The sequence below is a fragment of the Fusarium subglutinans genome (genome assembly GCF_013396075.1).
Source record: "Fusarium subglutinans strain NRRL 66333 chromosome Unknown NRRL66333_c0000381, whole genome shotgun sequence".
NCBI classification, from domain to species: domain Eukaryota; kingdom Fungi; phylum Ascomycota; class Sordariomycetes; order Hypocreales; family Nectriaceae; genus Fusarium; species Fusarium subglutinans.
Genome location: NW_023502444.1, coordinates 356 through 23273, shown reverse-complemented (window position 1 = coordinate 23273; position 22918 = coordinate 356). Strand labels below are relative to the sequence as shown.

At 45.7% G+C, this 22918-nt stretch overlaps 8 protein-coding genes across 8 annotated transcripts; 5 read left to right on the top strand and 3 right to left on the bottom strand.

The window, feature by feature from the left end:
* Positions 1-4135: 4135 nt before the first annotated feature.
* FSUBG_13709 (Oxoglutarate iron-dependent oxygenase) lies at positions 4136-5321 on the bottom strand (the record flags this gene model as incomplete). Its single annotated transcript, XM_036678629.1, has 3 exons — positions 4136-4560; positions 4661-5024; positions 5091-5321. 3 exons carry the CDS (start codon positions 5319-5321, stop codon positions 4136-4138), a joined length of 1020 nt encoding a protein of 339 aa, XP_036530833.1.
* A 926-nt stretch (positions 5322-6247) lies between these two features.
* On the top strand, positions 6248-7945 carry FSUBG_13708 (amino acid oxidase; the record flags this gene model as incomplete). Its single annotated transcript, XM_036678628.1, has 3 exons — positions 6248-6880; positions 6940-7650; positions 7712-7945. The coding sequence occupies 3 exons, from the start codon at positions 6248-6250 to the stop codon at positions 7943-7945; spliced, it is 1578 nt and encodes a 525-aa protein (XP_036530832.1).
* Positions 7946-9085: 1140 nt separating this feature from the next.
* On the top strand, positions 9086-10877 carry FSUBG_13707 (major facilitator superfamily transporter; the record flags this gene model as incomplete). Its single annotated transcript, XM_036678627.1, has 6 exons — positions 9086-9197; positions 9251-9553; positions 9644-9783; positions 9851-9858; positions 9938-10260; positions 10327-10877. The coding sequence occupies 6 exons, from the start codon at positions 9086-9088 to the stop codon at positions 10875-10877; spliced, it is 1437 nt and encodes a 478-aa protein (XP_036530831.1).
* A 906-nt stretch (positions 10878-11783) lies between these two features.
* FSUBG_13706 (uncharacterized protein) lies at positions 11784-12560 on the top strand (the record flags this gene model as incomplete). Its single annotated transcript, XM_036678626.1, has 2 exons — positions 11784-11834; positions 11967-12560. The coding sequence occupies 2 exons, from the start codon at positions 11784-11786 to the stop codon at positions 12558-12560; spliced, it is 645 nt and encodes a 214-aa protein (XP_036530830.1).
* Positions 12561-12809: 249 nt separating this feature from the next.
* Positions 12810-13335, top strand: FSUBG_13705 (Ulp1 protease family; the record flags this gene model as incomplete). The annotated part of the gene is made up of 2 exons (XM_036678625.1): positions 12810-12839; positions 12895-13335. The coding sequence occupies 2 exons, from the start codon at positions 12810-12812 to the stop codon at positions 13333-13335; spliced, it is 471 nt and encodes a 156-aa protein (XP_036530829.1).
* Positions 13336-16029: 2694 nt separating this feature from the next.
* Positions 16030-18961, bottom strand: FSUBG_13704 (uncharacterized protein; the record flags this gene model as incomplete). The annotated part of the gene is made up of 9 exons (XM_036678624.1): positions 16030-16529; positions 16586-16622; positions 16669-16997; positions 17072-17367; positions 17500-17571; positions 17620-17720; positions 17779-18234; positions 18284-18538; positions 18833-18961. 9 exons carry the CDS (start codon positions 18959-18961, stop codon positions 16030-16032), a joined length of 2175 nt encoding a protein of 724 aa, XP_036530828.1.
* Positions 18962-19096: 135 nt separating this feature from the next.
* FSUBG_13703 (uncharacterized protein) lies at positions 19097-19444 on the bottom strand (the record flags this gene model as incomplete). The annotated part of the gene is made up of 1 exon (XM_036678623.1): positions 19097-19444. One exon carries the CDS (start codon positions 19442-19444, stop codon positions 19097-19099), a length of 348 nt encoding a protein of 115 aa, XP_036530827.1.
* A 301-nt stretch (positions 19445-19745) lies between these two features.
* Positions 19746-22678, top strand: FSUBG_13702 (uncharacterized protein; the record flags this gene model as incomplete). Its single annotated transcript, XM_036678622.1, has 8 exons — positions 19746-19844; positions 19893-20006; positions 20067-20174; positions 20216-20338; positions 20395-20454; positions 20637-20916; positions 21040-22277; positions 22319-22678. 8 exons carry the CDS (start codon positions 19746-19748, stop codon positions 22676-22678), a joined length of 2382 nt encoding a protein of 793 aa, XP_036530826.1.
* Between the last annotated feature and the right edge of the window lie 240 nt (positions 22679-22918).

Here is a 22918-nt window from a genome sequence, read left to right as displayed (position 1 = left end):
TAGTAATTTTAATTTTACTACTAAAATATAAAAAACGTAAAGACTAAGTAATAAAGGAAAAGATTAAGCTTTACTAAGAGAAAATAGGTTTAATTCTATATACTGTAATTATAATTAGGCCTAATATAGTATATACTACAGGCTACCTCTCTAGATTCCTTACTAATCTAAGTAAATAGTATTATCTTACAGTAAATTAAGTTATTTACTACCTATATCTTATATACTTTTACTATATTATATATAGGAGGTATAATAAGACTTAGGTAATAATAATTACTTTAAATACTTCCTTTACTAATAACCTAGAAATAAGAAAGTTATTACAGGGATATTTAATTAGTTTATTTAAAGGACTAGTTAGTTATTTGGAAAGCCTTAAGGTAAGTAATAGTAATAACTTTAACTACTAAAGCTAAACTCCTTGCCCTTAAATAGGCTACTAAAGAGATAATAAAAATAAAATGCCTCTTTAAGGACCTTTAATTTAACCCTAAGACTCTATAAGATATTTACTATAATAATTAGCAAACGATCTATTTAGTAATAAGTAAGCATAAGAATTACTACTTGCTTATAATATATAGATATATATAATATATGGCTTAAGTAGGAGTTTAAGAAAAAGTTATTTAATATAATATACCTTAAAACTAATAAAATACCTACTAATAGGCTAACTAAGGCACTTATAAAATAGCAGTTTAAATGCTTTTATTTACTACTAAATATATTATAATAAATTACTAATAAGGAGGAAACGGTTTAAAAGTATAATTATACTAAAATTATAATTAATTTTATTTAACTAATTCTACTTACTAGCAGTAAATAGCCTAGATATTTAAGTCTATTTAGGATCCCTAAAGCAATTTACTAAATTAGCCTAATATAAAGTAACTATATAAAGTTATACCTAATATATAACCTAAAGTAACTAACTACTAATCCTTATTTTTATTACTATCCAGAATAATAGTTTAACCCTTAGCCTAAGATACAGAAGCCTATCTTTTTATAGTATTATATACCTCTTTATACTTAAGCTTAACCTAAGCAGAAATTATAGTAAAAGGACTAGGCTAAGAAATAGCTAAGTTTATTTACTTATATAATTCCTAAAAGGCAGAGTAAGGAAGCTAAGGCATAGAACCAGAGATATGCCCTAAGCGTAAAAAGGCTAAGAAAGCAAAGTAGTAAGGGCCTTTAGGATACATAGACTTAGTATATAAAGTATTAATTAATTCCCTAACTATATACTTAGTATAGTAAAGCTCTTATTATAATAAGAGGTTAGCTATAAAAGCATAATTATATTAAAATACATATAGTCTTAAGATACTTAATCTCCTTCTTAGTAAGGCTTTCTTTCTTAAGCTTAAGCTTAAGAGTAAGATTAACTATATAGTTAACTATTAAGAAAGCTCTATTATAACTATATATTAATTAGCTAATTAAAGTAAAAAAGGTAATAAAGAAATAAATATATACTTACTTATAAAAGTACTTAGGGACCTAATATCTCTTATACTTATTAAAGTTATAGTAGGTCTAGCACTAATCTAAGGAACTCTTTTCTATAAGAAAGCTTAGTATATATCCCTTATAAAGGAAATAAGAATATTAAGCAGGCTTCTAACTAAAGGAAGGGTTCTTTATAGTATAGTAAACACTACTATTATTATATAACTTAAAAGTTAAAGCTTTTAATATATAGCAAGGAGTATTTAAAACATTATCTAAGGCAAAGGACATTCTAGTACAGGAGGGAACTCTGCAGTAAAGCATAGGAGTTATAGTAATCTAATTATTATTAAAGGACTTATTCTCTTTGTCTTTAAAGGAGGATTCTTTAGAAAAGAAAGTTATAAAGTTATTATTATCCTTATTATTATTATTATTATTACTAGCAAAAGGATAACTTAAGACTGCCTTTACTATACAAGCTATAGCAGTATATACCTAATAAGCAGCTTTAGTATTTTAAAGCAAGAAGTAAGATATTAAAGGTATATTTAATTAAATAAAGGTAAGAGAAGATATATAAGATAATAAGACTTACCTTATAAGCTATAAAAGTATAAAAAGTTTAAGGATAACTATTCTTAGAGGTATAACTAAGGCTTATAGTACAATAAGAAAAGAAAGACTAAATTAAAGTATTAGTATATAAAATAAATAACTAAAGCTAGTAATAGCTTTAATTAAGGAAGAAAGATAAGGCATAAGGCTAGTAAGTAAGACTAACTATTATAGTTATATTATAATATATAAAAAAAGAAAAAAGAAAAAGAAAAATAGATTTTATAAAAAGGCATAATAATAGTAGCTATAGCCTAAGTGCCCTAAGTTTAGGATTTGCATTACAGAGTAACTTATAGTAATTCCTTTTACTTCTATATATATTATAGTTTCTTTTATACTCTAGCTATGACTTTTTATTTATTACTTATATAGAATTAGGTTCTAAGCTAGGGAGGATTAAGATATTAATTCCTAAGTATTTACTTATCTAATACTTAATTACAATTAATTAAGAATTATCTAGGGGGTATATTCGGAAATCTCCAGGTTAGATTTACCTAATTATATATATCTTAGCTTAGTTTCCCTTATCTAATATAAGGCTAATATAAATTAGCCTTAACTTAACTAATTTAACTTAACCTTTTTAAGGTCTCTTAAACCTTATTTATTTACTTACTTTAGTGCAAATTAGCTAGTCGTTACAGATAAGCTATACACAAGGGTGAGAGCTAATATTAGATCCAAAGCATGGAATTTGCTCTTTCTGTTTAATATAAAATGCCTTTATTATTTTAGACTATAAGATCCCCAGCAGCCTACTTTTATTTAAAATTTAATAAAAGTCCATTGCTTACAGTCTGCAGTGCTGTAACCCTACATCTGTCGGGGCAGATGAACTTATACAAGAGGCTAAATAGAAAAGTGAATAGGTCCCTTGGTCCACGAGCTGGTCAAGGGTACCTCTGACCTCAAGACCATTGTCGCTCAGAATACTCGGAGGACAACCTTAGCGATATACACTACTGCCTGCTACAAATCTCGGCTATGAAGATGGGAAAGATGGCAACCCTGAGAGCCACTTTCTCGATTTCTCTATCCACGACGTGTGACTCTTATTATTTGTTGAATTGATAGAAGCCGCTGGTACATCAGTGCCTTGGAGGAGAGGAGACCAGGTATTACTTTTGAGACCCTTGGGAACAACTAAGGACGTTTAAATGGGGTCCATCGTACTCTCGGTTATTATGAAGAAGTAATAAGAGCAGGCAGATGACGCATAAAGATTGATGCTAACACAGATCCCATTTAATCTGTTGATGTGATCTTCCTCATCCGTTCAACTCCAAATTTATAATACCAGCATCGGCTTTCCCCATGGACGATATCGAACAGGCGTCTACCTCAAACCCGGGAAAAGCAGTCAATGCAGCACAGCATCAGAGGTCAGCAGCCAGCTAAACGTCATCAAAACCAAGAAAACGTAACCATGGGGATGACTACGGCCTGTAAGGCTAAGCTTTCATCTATAAGAATGCTAAACTCTTATTAAGGGACCTCATTTCCGGGAATATAGAGGATGATTTTCCTCCACCATTCAATCTCGTTGTGTATCTTGCTTCATTGTCACGATTGAAAAGATGTCCATGGCCCTGAGTATACATCAACATGGCGGACATCTTGATGGGGGCGTTTTGGCGTCAAAATCACTGATCTGACTCCCTCTACTCTGAAAGAAGCCGTCCACGGGCCTAAGCCCGACGTATCTGATAAGCCCATTGTGGTAATGGACGTCCTTCGATATTACTGCTGTGAGAGAATAAGTCGGGATTAACCATGACGAAGTATCAACGTAGTTCAGACCAGTATAAGAAGCACGACAACGGTAGTTGGGCTGATCACCCTGGGTAATTTTCACTTTGTGCTTATGCTTCTTCAATCTTGGACTCTTTCTATCGTTACACCACAGGCGTTCTGATACCGGATCGCAATGTCTAAATTGAGCTTGAGGAAGTTGGATGTAGGTTTTATTCTCTAAATAAGTGTAGATCTTATATACATAAAAGAGATACAAAACTTAAAGCAAGCTCCCGGATTGTGAGAGAGACTTCTAAGCAGCTACTACATGCTTAGCTGAGGGCGCAAAAGTCTCCTTCTTATAGACGCCAGCGCGGGCATAGACATCTTTATACTTCTGGACAACATAGTCCTCGACACTGATAGGGGCGTACTTCTCCTCTTCGCTACTCTTGCGGCAACTCTCGATGCAGCGGATGACAAAGTCGGGGTTACCATTGTAGTTGAAGGGGATGGAAAAGCGCTCCTCGCCTGAGCGGTTGATGACACGATGCACATTAGACACGTAAGCATCGTTCGTCCACTGCTCGAACAGGTTCCCCATGTTGACCACATACGCGCCCTCTACCGGAGGTGCTGGGTACCAGTCCTTGGCTTCGTCGTCCCACACCTCCAGCCCGGGTACATCACCCTGTAGGAGGAGCGTGATAACGCCAAAGTCACGGTGGGCTCCAATACCTGCAGCGTATTAGATATGCCAGCGCATCATATGGACGTGGGATTAAGAAAGGGATGGTCATGAGTGCGAAGAGAAGTGGAAAATGGTGATAAAACATACCGCGCTGGAGAGCATGTGCGTCATCAGGCTGGGGAGGGTAGTGCAGCAGCTTGTAGAAGCACATAGGGTCGGTACAGAACTCGTCAAAGTAGTTCTTGTCATAGCCGAGACTCATGGCCATGGCGCCCATAACCTCCTCTGTGAGCTTCACGATGCGGTGGAGGTAGTCCATGCAGGTTCGGCGGAAGGGCTCGCCAAGGGCCTCTGGCCATACATTGGGTCCATGAGCGAACTTCTCTGCCTTGACTTGAGGGTGGTCAAGAGGCAGGTCGCGCGACACGTAGTAGCCTTCTTTCAGGTCCGGCTTAGTGTTGGCTTCAATCATCTGCCCGTGCATGACCTCATAGCCACGGTTGTACGAGTTCTAGTTTTGAATTTAGACAAAATCCGTCATAGAGAGTCACGGCTGCTAAGTGAGATAGCTACTTACCAGGGATTTATCCAGTTTCATCTTCTCCTCCAAAGGGAGGTCGAAGAATTCCTTGGAGATTTTGAACATCTCCTTCTGCAAACTGAGAGGGATATCGTGGTTGACGATCTGGAAGAAGCCCTGGGTAAGGCAAGCCTCTCTGATCTGGGCCGCACAATGCTCCATCCGCTTCTGGTCCCCAGACAGGTAGTCAGAGAAGTCAATGACGGGAGGAGTCTTAGTGGAAGGCATTTTGGCTTATTTTAAGAGAGTGCAATAATAGGTATTGTGATAGTAAGAAGCTGTGTAGATAAGTTGTTGAGATTGCTGTTTCGTTTTGGTTCTTGTCCCAGATCTCGTAGCTATAGGGATCAGTCTTCCACATATTTATAGTTCTCAGTAGTTACACTCAGCAGAGACCCTGCCAAGGAACTCTTCATGAGGCTTTGTCGTTAATGGAAACTGAGGACGCGTCATTGCCCTCGATCGTCAAGGTGGTGATAATGCTGCTTACTGAGCTCATTGGTAACTATCATGAGATGCAACCCTTCCGAAATGCAGGCTTGAGTCAGCCAACTTCTCTTCCTTGTTTCTACAATGTCGTCAGTTGAGCAATGGAGCCTTGATGCCTTGACGGTCCGAGTAAAACTTGCTCATCTGAGTCAGACAGCAATATAGAACGCATCTAGCCGGCTGTGATATGCCGGTCACCTACTTCTCCGGCCCAGTAACAAGTGTTTTGCCACGTATGTGGCCCGTTTCTGCCTTGTGTTTGGATTTAATGCCTGGTAAAATGCAGTTCTTTTCATGCTCGCTGACACGAAGAGTAGTATTTACTGCATTTACATGCATCAGGGAGGCGGGTCCGGGACAAGGATGCGCCCTTTTGCAAGATGCGTGGATCATTGTGTGATTGCCTTCTTAAAGTTTAATTCGACTATGGTTGGAATAAGACGATTCGGGCAGTTCGAATTGGCTACAGGATTGGTGCTGAAGATACCTAACCGCCACCGTGCTTAGCGGCAACTTGTTCAGGTATATCAAGCTACAAATCCTCGGCTTTTCGATGAGCGGCGTGTACTGAACCAAATCTTTCTGCAGAACAGCAAAGAGACAACTTTGAAACGTCATCCCCTTCCTTCTATTACCCCTCTTTAACAAAGATTTATCCATCAATCATGCACGTCGGTATTATAGGTGCAGGTATATCTGGCCTTTATACCGGGCTCATGCTACGTCGAGAAGGTCACAGAGTGACTGTATTCGAGGCAGCAGACCGTGTAGGGGGCCGTATCTACACTCATCGTTTCACTCCCCAAGCTAAATCGCAAGACGTATACTTCGAGGCTGGAGCGATGAGAATTCCCCGCTCGTCGCTTCATTCTATGGTCTTTGACCTGATACGCTATTTGAACACGCACGGTCCCGCCGAGAGCCGGATCGAGTTGATTCCCTATATCCTGGAACACGACAATAACAAGTCGTTTTTCAGGGGTCAAAAGGGACTACTGCAAGATCCTCGCTGGTCGGCCGCCGCGGATCTTCCCGCAGGCTTCCGTAACAAGACCCCACAGCAACTCCTTGGCAGCGTGGTCATCCCATGGCTGACGTTACTCCGTCAGAACTTCGACGACGGGTTTGCGAAATTGCTGCAATACGATGAGTACTCTTTTCGTGCCTATTTACGCTCTGTTGCTGGATGGCCTCATGAAGTAATTGAATTCGTCGAGCTTTTCTGTTCGCAGACGAACCAATATGATCTTAGCTTTACCGAAATCATCATGCAGAACCTCGACTTTGACACTAAGGATGTGAGTCTCGGCCACCATGGAGCTGACATCAGCGGCAAGGCAACTAACGATTCCACCAGTGGGTGACAATTCGCGATGGCATGTCACGCATGACTCAGTCTGCAGCTTGCATTGTTGGCTTTGAGAACATCCGCCTCAATACGCGAGTAGATCGGATCACCAATTTAGACGATGGGCGCGTCGAGTTGTCAGCCAAGGGCCTGCATCAAACAACTACCAGGGCATTTGACGCTGTGGTCCTTGCTATACCCCCTGCGGCCGTCCACAGTATAGTGGACCGGCCTAGGTGGTCCTTCATGAAGGAGCAGGCCATCCGGGGTGCGCACTACGAGCCGCTCTACAAGATGGGAATGCATTTTCGCAGCCGGTTCTGGGAGCGAACTGACAGAAACCCGTGCTTTGGGGGCCAGAGCACGACAGATCTGCGTTTCCGGTGGATTGTGTTTCCATCGAATGACCTGGGCAGCAATGGGAGCGGTGTGTTGCTGCTGTACAGCTGGATGTCAGATGCGGCCAAGTGGAGCGGACTTTCGCAGGCTGAGCGCATCAAGATTTGCCTGCATGATCTGAGCATTTACTACGCGGATGACCCCGACATTGATGTATACGAGCAGTACATTGAAGCCTTTGACATCATGTGGACGGGGGAATGGTGCGGGGGGGATGCCATGTTCCTCCCCGGTCAGTTCTCTCGTTTCCACGATGTTGCCAAAGCACGCGAGGGACAAATTTTCTTCGTGGGGGAGCACTTGTCCAGACATCACACTTGGGTAAGTGCTAGACTGCTGCCGAGCCTACTGTAAGCCCATCCAATTGACCTTCCTTTCGCAGATTGCCGGGGCCGTTGAGTCGGCATGGCGAACGACGGCCGAGTTGCTAGGGTATCCAGTCCGGCAAGAGACAGGGGATATGGCTAGTGGCCAACCGGGATTAGTTGCTCTCGGCCGCGAATACTTTAGTGCAGATCAGAAGCGTCTCGGAAAAAGGACTGACATTAGCTCCCGAAGGTTCAAGGCTTGTGTTATTCCCAAGCATTTAAACGTGCAGTATGTCGACATCTTTTGAGCTTATGTGGGGATATCACGCAATATTGTAGTGGGGCGGGAGTCAAAGCTTTGGTATGTATGTAGAAGAGCAAGCAGGGATTCGCAATAGACACTTTGAAGTAACATGCAACGTTCCCAATAACTACCTACAATTTAGCCAATTGAATTTAAATTAAATAAGTTAACTCGTAAATCCTTAGCCTAGCTTGATTAGGTAAGGGGGTATTACTTATAAATTAGCTAAGACAAGATTAAAGGACTTACCCTAGGTCTTAAGAAATTCGTTAAAGGAAGAAATAATAGATACTTGTGTATTATAAACTTTACTAGCTAATTTGTTTTAAGCAGGAACCTTGGTAGCTTAACTTAGTGTAAAGATGTTAAACCTGAGATACTTCCTTAGTGTAATTACACCCTCTGTGTAGCCTAATAGTATTATCCTCAACTCATGGCCTTTTTCCCGACTTGTAACTCAGGGTGTCAGGCTTGGATTGAATAAGCTAACTCGAGTTACTAGGAACGTTGGTCAGATGTTTGCCTGACAGGAAAAAAGCATGTAAACCCTGTGTACCAAAACTCCACATACCTGAGGATAATTACCGGGAATCAGTAACGCAACGGCCTGTAGGCCTCGCGTTTCCATGCTTCGGGGACTTAACTTCGGGCCGAGGCGGCAAGGGAATGACACTTTGTCATTTACTAGAGTGGGTCTCTTATGCTTCTAGGAGGCATGTACGGATATGCTACCCGTTCTCCCCTCCCCCGACTCGAGCCAACAGGTACATCCCCCTTTCCCTTTTCTCTTTCCACATATCTCCTTGAGCCCCCGAAGGGCTGTGGGTCCAGCGCTAGACCAATAACAGGCCGCAAATAGAAACGGTCAGCTAATACAAGCAGATGTACGGATACTGGTTGGCTGTCACGTCATTGGGACCCACAAGTCTTATGGGTGCCGGACAGAATCTCAGTCTCCCCCCTAACACTTTCAACTAATTAATCTCATCGCAGAGCAGTCGCCATTCAAATACAGCATCTCATATCATCGGAAAAACCTTCCCAGCAGGTGTCTCATCGGCCGTTTTGTAACATTACAGTCGTCCCACTAGTCACCACTCACTTCCTTTTAGAAATCGATCCCTAGCGTTCAAGAGCATTCATTATGTCGTCAGACCAGAGCAATGGGCAAACAACAACAGGAAGCATTGCTTTAGACCACGATGAGAACCCTTTGAACTTCTCTCCCGCACGCAGATGGACCTGCACCATCATTGGTCAGTACAACAAGACAGCAATAGCAGTCAATCGAGTTGATGATTTCTTATAGTGGTATTCATGACTGCCACCATTGCCTTTTGTTCATCTATCTATACAGCCGCCATCCCAGCCATATCTCAGGACTTGAACTGCTCTAACATTGTCGCAACCCTGGGTGTCACCACATTCCTGCTTGGCTTCGGCACAGGTCCCCTTATCTTTGCACCGATGTCGGAAACTTACGGTCGGAACCCCGTGTATCGAAGCACATTATTACTCTTTGTGTTGTTCAATATTGGCTGTGCCCTGTCTCCCAACGTCGCCGCCCTCCTAGTCTTTCGCCTCTTGAGTGGCTTCTTCGGTTCACCTACTGGTAAGCAAGCAAGCTAGCTACTGCTGCTGCGGCTCATTTTGTTGACAATACATGGATGTCGCTTGCTAATGGGAGATATGGGACGAACAGTAACCAACTCGGGTGGCTCTTTGACTGACTTGTGGCCGCCAAGTCATCGGTCTGTTCCTCTCGCCTTGTTTACTGCAGCGAGTTTCCTAGGCCCAGTCGTTGCGCCCATTGTTGGTGGATTCTTGACTGAATACGCATCTGTGAGTGACCCTGAATGCGACACTCGGTCCTGGCTGGGCTAAATTTGACTAATGTGACCTTTAAAAGTGGAGATGGTAGGCCTGCACTGCAACTGAGCTATGCGCCTTTGCTGCCTAATATATATATATTCATTTATACTGATATGTTCTCCAGGAACTTCTGGCTAGTGTCCATTCTGAGCGGCCTCGTGTATATCATCATGGTTGTGTTTCTCCCTGAAACTTATGCGCCAAGGCTGCTGCAAACGAAAGCACGAAAACATGGCATTCAAGAGTCACACCAGGAATTAATCGTCATGCTCTGGACCAACATCACTAGACCAACCGTCATGTTTCTAACTGAGCCTATTTTGTTCCTGTTATCGCTTTACATGGCTTTTATTTACGGCATATTGTACCTTGACTTCACCGCGTACCCATTTGTCTTTCAGCAAACTAGGCATTGGAACACGGGTATCTCGGGTCTCAGCTTTTTAGGTAAATATGCAATTTGTTTGGTTCGTTCGTCTGCATAAAGGAGCCCTTCTAAGAATTTGACTTTAGGTATTGGAGCTGGAATGGCTATTGCCACAGCAGCATCACCATACATCAACCGCGTTTATGCGATTTATGTCAAAAAGCTAGGCGGGCCTAGACCCGAAGCTCGGCTGCCGCATTTGATCTTGCTGTCATGGCTGGTCCCGCTAGGACTATTCTGGTTTGCGTGGACAGCTGACCCGTCCATCCACTGGGCGAGCTGTATCATCTCAGGTATTCCTTTCGGTATAGGCTTTGTGGTTCTGTCATTGGGTATAACATCGTACCTCATTGACTGCTACGGAAAGTACGCTGCCAGTGCACTCGCCGCCAATGCGATTCTCAGGTCTCTGTTCGGAGCAGGGTTTCCCCTCTTTTCCCATCAAATGTTCAACAAACTGGGTGCTGCCTGGGCGACCTCTGTCTTGGGCTTTATTTCAGTGGCTCTGGCACCTTTGCCTTTTGTCTTTTACCGCTTTGGCCCACGCATTCGCGCGCACTCCACGTTTCATCAAAGAGCTATAGAGGAAGAGTCCGAGGTAGCGGCTCCTTTGGACCAATCGAACAAGAGAGGGTAGAAGATAGTGGTACAACGGCCAGGGATAACTATGATATATATACATGTGATAATAGTTGAATACTTGGTACTTTCTGGGTATCAAATCGCTCGTCGAAAGATGCTGAAACTCTGTGCGACGTGCTCAAACCCAACCGCGTCCTCCAAGACCATGCTATCACTCAATTTCGTCAATTACTTCAATGTCTATTTGTGTATTTCCCGCGCCGGCGGGCATGTATACGAGCTCATTCCCTTCTTTCTCCCTGCAATTTCGGCTGAGGTAGTCTTGACGCTGGCTAGTCGTTGCGAATGTCAATCTTCGCCCACTTCCCGTCCTTCAAGTATCCCAGCATGTGACCTGCTATTGCTTCAGGCGACGTTTGGGGAATGTAAGCGGTTCCGCCAATCTCACCTTTTTCGGCCATCTCCGATGTAAAGGAAGCAATCACTAGGAACATATGTCATTAGAACCTGGAATGAGCTCCATTTACTCGTCCAAGGGTCTCTGTTTGATCCAGTCCATACTGATGTTGAAGGACTCCTGCCAGCAGCTCTGCCATTCGTGGCTCCCCGAGAGGGTTGTGCCCTGGACCTACAACGAAAGCGTGTTACAACTATGGCCTAATGCGCTAATCTGTCCTCTCAACACAACAAAATTGTAATGTCCTCGAGATTATGGTACATGAAATTTGGAATCCCTGATCTTTTTAATAGTGGAATGTCATCTCAAAGGCACCCAGAACCCAGTCGACACGTGATTTCGCGTTGCAATTGAAGCGCGTGCGCCAACGCCAATCACCAACTTCCTTGACATGTTAGCTCTGTCGCATTTCTTGTGGCCTTCATGCACGCAGCCTCACCCGACTTCGTGACAGTACACGCAGCGCCGTCTCCCCCCGTTCTTCTCAGCGGTCCATGTCCAATCATGGCCTCCAACGCACCTCCCCGTTACCGCATTTTGACATCGCGGTCTCAGGTTGAGACATCGCAACCCAAGGAATATCGACGCAGATTGGTCGCCGAACTCGATGGCCTGTGAGGATGCCGCCGAGGCTAGTTGCCAGACAGGTGCCATGAAGCGACAATAGCGCTGGGAACTCTTTACCAGATACGCTCGACTACAACGGCCATTCTCGACGCCGAACACCCGCTTCCTGCTCTCTTTGTTTCCGGTGGACCATTATACAACTGGCCATTTACGAGGCGCAACATCCAAACTACTGAGACGTATATAATTAGTCGTCTTCAAACACAGAGCGGTACCTGTCTCCCTGAGGGATCGGGGATCCTCCCAGCAACAGGACCAGCATCCGCACCCGATCCAAGTCCAAGCCCAAGCCCGGGTCGGCTCCCATCTCCTGTACGCTGCTCAGATCCCACTCTATGTCGGTCTCAGTCTCCATTTCTCGGTCAAAGTTTCGGTCCAGCTTCATCTCCAGCTCCAGCTCCCAGCTTGTCTTTCGGTGACATTGAGCTGCCACGTGCTCATCACTCAAGCTCTACCCATGAACCCGCTCATAAATATGAACTGGACATCGGCGCCAGCACTCTCCAGGAGATCAACTACGACGACGCATCGTTCGAAATGGCCCCGGTTAGCAACGGTGGCCATATAGCTATCACCGTTGATGACCTCGACTTGAGCAACATGGAGTCGGAACTCAACGCCGACACCATCGGTCGCATTACGGATGGCGCTTAGCTCAATGACGCTGCCATCGCTAAACTCTTGGAACTCTTCTCTTCTCTGCGCCCACTCGATGCTAAATCCATCGATGCGTTGCTCATTGATAGAGCTCCCGTCAATAACGCTGTGACCCATCTTCTTTCGGCCTCTGGATCTGACTTGTTGGTCCTCGTTCCTATTCGATGCAACGCGCACTGGATCTTGGTTGTACTGCGTGCAACCGACAAATCGGTTCTCTACTACAATTCAATGCCTGGACACGACATGCCTAGCCTGCCCGAGCGCATCAATCAGGTTTGCCAAGGTCTCATCCTTGGACTTGACTACAATATTTTTGCCGCTGTGTCAGCCGGTACGCTATTCTGCCCCTCGGCAAGTCAACACGGATGATTGCGGCGTTGCTGTGATCGTCAATGGCCTCTACACCCTGGCTTCACGACCTCTGCCTCCGACCACCAACTGCAATTATGGTATCTGGCACCGTGTCTTGGCCGCAATGCTCATCGATCAAGATGAGCCTGACGGCAACCTGAGTCTAGTGCCTCCCGAGCTGGCCGAGGAACCCATCATTGACATGGGCACTGTGGAGCCTCGTCCGGCAAGTCTTCCTGCCTCTGAGTATAGCGACTGGGTACGCACGGAGAGACAACGATCCGAAACCCATATGAGGTCAACTGCCGACAGCCTTGTCGACTTTTTATCCGGATGTCGTTCTCATCAGATGCTGATAACTGAGATTGTGGCTGTGCTAGAGTCCCTAGCCTTGAACCCAGACAATACGCTTGATTAGGAGCTGGAGAGGCTGACCACTTCTCTTGAGAATGTGCGATCCTTGAGATGGGTTAACCCTGTAGCCGAGTCTGCATTATAAAGGCAGTTAATAGTTCTTCAGACCCGTGCAGATCATGGTACAGCGCGCAGCGCGAGGCTGGAAATGTTAATTTGCCAGTGCAAGGTTAACCTGGCGGGCCTTGAAATCATGAACCGGGACATGGGTGTATTGATGGAAGGCTTGGAGCAGGACTTTGCAGAGAACGTCAATGCAATGGAGTAAGTATAGTTAATAACACACTCTGTTCAATAGGACATAATGAGAGAGCATGTTAGCTACTGCGAGGAGAAGATAGAGGATCGTAGAGGAATACAAGCATGGATTGGGGCTCAACTTGTCGATACAAAGTTGGCCTCCTCACAATACTAAAAGACAGAGTTGATCGATTAGTCGAGGAGTGCAGAAGCACAATAGTTGTGGATGAGTCGACTAAGTGAATAATTACCAGAGGGCGGTCGGTTTCTAAGTGGCTGTAAGTACACCACTCGACATATCATCGGGAGTCCCTGCCTCTGTGATTATAACGGCCTGCTACAGACCCGAAGTCAACACATAATGAACCATCACAGGGCAGCCGTGTGCCAAAACATGATCGGTCATTGCTCCGTCCCTATTCCCTATCCATGGGTTGAGGCATCCAAAGACCGTGAGGTTGATTCCAGCCACGGCGAGTCGTCCAACCTCACTGTCAATACAACTAAACCACTGCATACGTGATGATTGGACATTTGACTGTTTCGTAATCTTACTATCATGCCCACTTCGTGGCCTAGTGCACCAGTCCTCCCTTTTTCTTCGTTGTGGCCGGCCGCTCTGGTATCGGATAGTAGTTGAAGAGCGATGGTTCAATCATTGTGTTCTCGCAGAAGCAGGCGAGCCTTTTAGCGGCGTTGAACACTTCATCTGAAATTTGAAATGGTGTGCCTTTTGGCTTGTCGAGCTGCGGTCTTCGCCATGCCCATGACGTATTCAGAGAGCAGGTTCAAGAGTATTTACACAATGCCAAAGTCTTCCTGAGGCACACAAGACTATTGAAGTTCGCGTTTCATCCTCCTGGGCCAAATCCGACTGTGGATCAAGGCTATTATACAGGACATCTGCCGCTATGTGGTCACCGGCCTCACCTGCAACTGGCCCTCTCAGTAGGAAGCGCAGTGGATCAACGTTCAAGAGCCTAGTTGTAAGTGGCTTTTTAGTGACCCCGGTCATCATTACGACTGTGTAAAGTGATTGATAGTGGTAACAGTCTGAACACCGTTGTGCGCAGAGTTACGGGGTCAGGCATCTGGCTGCTCTGCTGCAAGTCCAATGAGTCACAGTTACATATTAATGCCGATGACGTAGTATCCTAGTACGTATCAGCATTCTATGCGAATTCCCCTCAGGACCACGTGCGTTGGGAGTGAACAGATGTAGTGAGTAAGACATGCCTGGTCGTATGCAATAGGTACAGAACGAAGCCAACTTTGGAAGACATGGTTTCGACAACCAACAATGAACAGCAACATAAAAAGTGTAATAACAAGAGCTGGAGTCAACAGGATAGAGTCGATCATTTTGCTCGTCGACAGCTTAGTCCGGATGATATGATAGGCGGCGGGATTGTCAGGTCTGGCCCGTGTCGAAGAAACGGGAATGCGGGACTGGAGTGGCAAAGAAAGTCTCCTGCTTGAGGTTTATAATGAATACTGTGGCAGAGAAAATATCGAATTCGAGAAAATCGTATGCCCCGAGTTACTGAAAGTGTTGGCAGCCGCAGGTTAAGCCTGGTACATTTATGACTTCTCAACAGTTTGTATTTAACATCTATGTTGACCTGCTCCAATCAATTCTACCTGTCCCCGCGATCCGGCTTTAGAGACGTCTTCGAACTGCCTCGTGGCCCTGAACTCGCTGTCTATATGCCTAGGGACCGATATATGCAACGACTCAGCGCATCGTCTCCTTTAGCCAGCCCCCGCCTAGCTTAGCAAAGATCTCGTCTTCCGGAGATGTCCGTCTCCTAGGCAGACGAAGCTCAAGCCCAATCACCCATGCGCAGAACGCCAAGACAGAATACTGTGTTGCCATCGAAATACGGATAAACACGTCCGATATCGGATTTTCGACTGGGCTTATAAGGGACGCGGTGACAGCGCCCAGCTTTACATAAATTCAAGGCTCTATCGCAAACGGAGTGTAAACTAAGCATAATATCTAAGCTCAGTACCATCACCAACAAATGTCATCGAGGCGATCCACCACGACTTTCTCTAAATACGCAACTGCCCGAAGAGCTACAGTGCTCCAGTCGCTAGACTAGTAGCTCCCCAGAGCCAACAGTACCAAAGTGTACAGTATTCGATCGCGTAGTGTTGATTGGACAGTATTAGAATGGTCAATACCGAACCGCTCGCGTAATCTTAGTATGTTGAGGAGTATAGTTGATAGTGGATAAAATAAAAAACTTAATATTAACTAATTTTAATATCAGCCTAAAAAATAGCAAATTTAGTTAAACTTATACAGGCTAGCATCTTAGTTATTAACATAATTATCTTACGTTTATCTTGCCTAATAACTAACAAAATATCCTACTTCTCAATCATACCATCTATTCTTTCTCTTAATCCACTCAAACTCTTCATATTGGATATTGTTCAACCCGTAGTTCTAAGAAAGCCCAAAATGGTAGTTTCCGAGGTTGGCTTCGCTACCCCCGCCCCGTGACTCGTTTTGCGAAGTATACGCGCTCTGATGAGTCTGGATGGCACCCAATGAATCATCCAAGAAGTTCTGCCTGCCTGTTGCAAATCCAGATATGTGGCTCTTGTACCTGTCCTTTATCTCTCTCTGGTGTTGCAGTGTGACTGCGGCCATGGACATGGTGATGCCATCGTTGGAAATGTAGTCTGGGTGTACTTCAAGCTGACGAATGACCCGATTCTGTTTCATCTCTGATGGAGGCGCTCGCTTGCCGTCTGGAAGCTTGGGCTTGACTTCCTGGCTTTTGGATGTCTTTTCATTAGCCCGCAACGCCTCAAAGTTCCACTTGAGTACAGAATAGCTCTGCTGCCTTTCTCGCTCTACATCATATCTCGCTCGCAGGTCGGCGCCCCTTCCTTCGACATTCACTTTCTTACCCAGCGGCTCAAATTCGCCTGTATCTAGGTCTGTTGTCGTGTTGCCATTACCGGTGGTATCGCGTGGTTTTGGCTCTCTCCCTTACACCGGCTTGTATTTCGTTGCCTTTTTGACACCGCTTCCTGTTTAGTAGTCGTCCATTGCGATAGGCATGGTATATGTGGTTACTGGGTTCCCGTACTCCGCCATGTCATCCCTGTCCTTATTGAGGCCATCGTTTCCAGATTTGTTTTGGTTCTTGGTACTTCCTCCCGGCGGTAGATTTCCACCCTGATTGTCTCCTGTCCATTTCGTGTTTGAGTTCCCATCTGGTGGCATGTTGCGCTTTCCAAAGACCTTCTCCTTCGTTTTGTCAGCTTGACTATTGCCCAGAGTGTCCGTAACTCTAGATCGTGCAAATTCCTTGAGCTCAGCAAATAGAATACTATCAAGGAGGCTCTCGGCCCGGTGGTAGAACGATCGCCCAAAAGGATAGAACCTAATACCCTTGGTAGCCCCTGAACGATTCAGGACATATGAGTGGGTGTCCATGCTGAGGCGATAGGCGATCGAATGAGCAATCCATGGGTACTTTGCTGTGAGATTGTGCAACTGTTGTCAATAGTCACAGATGTCCGGGTAAATTTGCCAGCTTGCGTAGTTGTGTTTTTCGAGTTCGTTTGGTACTGCTCTTCCTCGACGACGTCGAGGCTGCCCCAACCGCCTGATGCCTGCTTCTCTGAAATTTCGGAATTATCTGTATCAGTGGCTGTAGGACAGTTGGTTCGAATCCACAGCTGGCCGGCTGGAGGGTTACGTCCTTCCAGTAGGCTCTTCAACTCATGCTCGAAAATAAACAGATTCTGCCATGCTTTCTCATAGCTTATCCTTACACAAGCCTAGGTTAGCCTCCCTTTCGAATCAAAAAGCATGGGTTTGACGGGACATTACTAATCGGACCATCAACAAGTTTGCCTTTGACGTTCCCAGAACGAGATTAAGTGGGTTTTGGCTCGTGACTCCTTGATATTCTTTTGAATCAAGGTGGCCTCCCTAGGAATAGGCGCGAAGATGTAGTTACTGGATGCTATGCTAGTAAGTTTCTGTACTATTAGGTTCATAGCGAAGGGCATGACAAACCTCTGCAATGTAAAAGCCGCTTTCCAGTTGATTCCATAGCGGTCATGTTCGTTAATAAAGGTCAGATCGTTGTTATGTTTCCACCCGAGCGAAGATGCAACCTGATTAGTTTCCGATCATATGAGTAACACTTTACACGCAATTCAACAATATAAGTACCTTGGATGCAGATTGGTTACCCATAATGGCTTTTTGATCGTACTTAGGGTCTCTTTCACCCGCCGCTACTTCGATCTTGCGGTAGTTGAGACTGCTCTGAAATCTGACACCTCTTGCACACTGCTTGAAAATCTGATTATCATCCAAATCCGCGACATGTGCGTGCTTATGCCAAGACTTCAACTTGAGGTTACCGGCGAGCTGCTTTACGTGATTAACCCTGGCTTCTTCATCTGCAGGCTTTGGGGGCCTGGTAGCTTCTAGAAAGGCTCCGTAGGCACCTTGGACCACTTCCACCTCTTGGCTTGGCGTCGTAAGAAAAGCCACATAAGGGGAATGTAGTCGAGGAACTAGCGTAGCCTTAAACTTCATATCGGCCGCAAGGCTGTTCATGTAACAGTTCCAGTCATCTTCAGACACGTAAAAGTCGTATAGGTCGAAGGGGTTACTCGATAGCTAAATTAATTCAGCTGCTGCATCTGCTGCATAGTAAATGCCTGCTTACATTGCACCAATCCTTCCCGTCTTTGTCGGTACATAGTTGACTGCTTTGTTTGGGCACTGCTATTTTTTCATCAACATGAATATCCGAAGCTTCATTGTCCTCGATCTTTTTCTCCAGTATATGAAAAATCTTTGCAAGGTTAGACTTGGTGTCATTGTCTTGTTCATTCTCCAGATTGGCCTTTGTTTTTTTCTTGTGCTGTTTGTTCAGTAGATCGATATCCTTTTTCCTTTCCTTGATCACCTTATCAGAGCACTACTTAAGAAAGCGATTTTCGAGTCCTCCGTGGTATTTCCTTATGTGATCTTTGTTGTAGACAATTTTGAGGTCGTCCTTCCATGGAATGCGCGCCCATCGTGGTAGTTGGGACTGAGTCGGAAGCGTTCTCTTTTGCCAAGTTTCCTCCAAAAGGTCACGCCAGTCGTTTCTAAACTTTTCGCCGACTTTCGAGTTTAGGAACGCACGATTGCTACCGATAGGTCCTAGCGTACGAAACCCTAGTTGACCATGAAAATCTCGAGTAGGAATCTAACATTCAGCTCCGGATACCGTGAATATAGCATCATCCAATTCATACCAAAAGTGTCCCCAGTTCTGAATGAAATCCTTTTCGGTTATCTTGCGGCGTACAGGGGCCGTAGGAGCTCTCTGTTGTTGGTCGTTATGAATTGTCTGCATCCTGTCGGAAGGTTGGTGCTCGGCTTCGGCCCTGGCCCTTTTTTATGTTCTTTTCTTCCATCTTGAAGGTTGAAAATCAGTCGACTCCTATGTAAATGAATCTGGGAGGAGTATGTGCTGTGTAAGACTTACTCTTCAATGTTCTGCCAGTCCACCACGTTCTCCGCGAGGGATCAGGAAAGCAACAGGGACAAGACCATCAAAGATTTCAGCGGATGGGCCTCCCGGCTTCGAATGTAGTGTAGATCCTACGAGAATAAAAGTACCTTCGGTGCCCCGGGCTTTGATGTGAACATAGTAAGCATCTGACTGCAACGAAGCGAGAGCATTATCCTCTCCCTCTTCTTTGATCATAAACTCAACCTTGTCCAACACATCAGCTGCTTTTTCACGGTACGTCCCTCTTGGAGACAACTCTGTAGACTTTGGCCGTCTCGTGAGACCCGCTACAAACGTCGAAATCTCTCTTCCAAATGGTATCATGTGGAATTCTGACCTGACTCCTCCTTTGCATGATGAAACGTTGGTAAATGGAGATGAAATTGGCAGATGATAATGGATAGACCTAGATGTGAAGTGAGATATACCGCCAACAACCGAGATACTTAGGCGATGGATCTCAACTGATTATCAAGAGAGGAACTCAACATAACAATGTGATGCGTGTTGTTTCCCTTTCTCCTGCTTTCAGAATGGTCTGGGCCTTGGCGCCTGGGTTAAGAAGCTGACCCGTTTGCAAGTCGCACCTATCCAAATGCCTTCCTAGTATTGATCACATGCGACAATGCTTAAGTCAAAAGCTGACTTACTTAAGCAGAAGGAACTAGCCACCTACAACAACTCTATGCGGTTGGGCCAAAGGTTCAACAGCTATACACAACAGGTCTGTCTTGGCAGAGCAGTCCTTCCGCTGGCAACATACAGTCCACAGTCCACAACCCGGATAGATGAAGCCGATGATGGGGCGAGCGACCTCACGCCAGCCGACTATCGGCCTCAACCACAGGGCAATAGGCCACCTACGTCTTCCCAAATAATGCCATGGGTCAGTTCCGCGTTCTGTAAGGTCGAGTTCCAGGTGAAAGATATCTAACATACATCCCAGGCGAAGCCGCAAATCGTGACGTGTTCATCACACTTCGTGGACAAGACCAGTGATGTGACTGACGCCATGAACATTTCCGGGTCTCTTTCCATCAAGACAGCCACCATCGTAAGGCCAACGACTCCTACGTCGACAGCGATAAGTTTTAGTATAGTGATATCAATTTCCACCTTCAGGTCAAGGTGACCAACCAAATCCATGAGCCGCCTGAGTACTGCATTTTCATCAAGATCAGCAAGGTGAAGAAGGAGGAGTGCTCCGAAGTGTATGGCGTAAGTTGTGTCCTGACGAATCCATTGGAATTGACAACCCAGCTAACTTGTCGCAGGACTGCTTCATCTCTGGGTGGGAAGAAGATGGAGAACTTAATGCCGTCATCTCGATCAAGGTGCACCACAAGTCTAAGATCTTTTAGATCAAGGCTGGGCTTGAGGCTGAAATGTCTACCCCTACTATCAGCGGCAAGATTGAGGCTGATTTCAGCATGGAGAAGAACAAGCTCAGCAAAAGCACCGAGACAACCATCAATGAAGCGGTAGAGGCTCCATTAAAGATCTAACTGTGGACTAGGGCATAGAGTCTCTCAAGAAGGCAGCCGCGGCATTGCCTGATCTTGTCGCCGTTACTCCCCAGCGGACGTACGCTATCCTGACCAAGTACACATCCTTGACCGACTTTCAGATGAAGAAGGATGGTTTCTCGCTTCTTGACTACAAAAGTGCAGGGATCTACACTAATGCCCTCCTCGATCACAACATGGACTACAAGGCCGTGTGGAAGCAGATCTCACATGCTACCTACGAGCTCAAGGGAAATCGCGCAACTATCGAGACTGGTCGCCCTGGAGAGGGTATTCACGCCCTTTCTAAGATCAAAGCCCTGCCCGCCGCTGAAGCAGAAGCCAAGTCCTTCAAGCTTAAACGGGCCTCTAACTAGGCTACCTCCCAGGAGGCGACGCAGCAGCAGACTCTAGTTATTCGACAGAGCAACTACGTCAACGAAGAGGATGAAGATGAGAAAGAGGACAGTATTCAGTTCCCAGTCTTTAGCCCGGCGTTTGCTGGGCTGATACACGCTCGCAAGGTCTGCCGCTTCGAAATGGCCAAGATTGTCAATGAAGTAGACCTAGTGGCTAGGAGCCCCAAGCTTGCGACAGACACCAGGCGTGACTCGTTCTTCCTCAATCCACTAGTTTTCGAGCAACTACTCCCCGTCGTTCGCTCGCTGTCTCCGGAGAGCGCCAGGCTTCGCTTAAAGGACCCCAATGCGGCCTTACTGCTTGGCTACGTAGCCCCCTCTCAGGACGACGATGCGCTACCCCCCGTCTACCTCTTCAAAGAGTCATTGGGTCAACAAGACCTACGGCTGCAAAACTCGGTTCAGCGCTGCTCTTGGAAGGCTGAGGATTACCTCATGCATGGATGTGCCGGTCTCGTTGGAGAAAGGGCCGTGCATTCGAGTGCAACCTTAGTCAACGATCTAGAAACCATCGATGCCACGTTCCGCCCCGACAAAATTATGGTGTGGTTAAAAGACCAAACTGTGGGCGGTATCCGCCTCAAGTACGCTAAGGGAGTGGAAAAGTCCCATGGCAGCTGTGAAGGGCCAGCGACTCATCAGTGGAATTTGGCCTCGGATGGCTCTGAGATCATCGTCGAAGTCGTGGTTCGGGAGGAAATGAGGAGCGCAGAGACGGTCATAACATCTATTACCTTTGTCACATCATATTGTAATGTCTTTGACACCGTCGTTCCTCAGGGGAGTTCGGCACCATCGACATTAACCGTAGGTCCTGATTCAAAGGTGACGACTTTCCTCCGCCCCGAGGGAGCCCAGTGGTCTCTCCCAGGCTTCTTCAGCTTCTCTGCAAATAGCTCTACCGAGCATCCCGCTGGTACTCCCTGCACCCTGGGCATCATCTGGTCTAAGGATACCTTCGTGCCTCTTCCTGCCGCCCCGTTATCCGTGCAAATCTGTAAATCGTACCTGAGCCTGGGCAAAAGTCTCCAGGCTAACGTGAAGCGCTTCAAACATCTGAAGAACTTCGCAAGCTTTCCTTTCTACTTTATCCTTGGAGCTACCGCCGCCGCTACTTCTAGAAATGTTGCCGGCGGGGCCGCATCGGTTGACGATATATCCGAGCCCTTCAACGCACTCGATGGGATAGATATCGACTGGGTCGTCAAGACCATTGCTTTTGCCTCGAATGGGGTAAACTTACTGGGCTAAAAACGACGTACACCAACGGACAGGAAGTCATTTACGGCAACTTTGGCCGTGAGGTATGGAAGTGCGATGGAGCGTCGCCCTTAATTGTCGCCAAACTGACTGCTGGCCGGATATCGGCGGGTGGCCCAGGATTTTTGGATGCCGTTGAGTTCATTCGCGCTGACCTGGCTAGAAAGAAGGGCGAGCAGGCGGCATGGCCCCTTGATGTCTCGACGCTACGCTACCTGGGGGAGGGAGATATGAGAGTTACGGTGGACGTTGGTCAGGTTGTGGAGCGGGCTCCGAATTTTGGTGGCAATGCTAGATGGACATGCAGAGGATTTTATGGCGAGTCCAAGGATGGGTTCATATCGAGGCTTGGTATAGTTTGGGGACGAGGTTAGTTTACTTATAAAGACAGCGTTATAAAGCCTGGTGGTTATTGAAATGGGTTTTGGATCCTGGAAACATCTTGACTGTTGTTAGTAATTGCCCTTTGTTGCCTAAACTGTTCCCCGTTTTGTAAAGACAGCATTTCACAGCTTTTGCCAGGAGCCTCTCTTGTCTTTGTTAAGAATATTTTACGTAATTGCTAACTTTACATTTCTGTGTTTATTAATATTAAAATTAATAGTTTATACTAA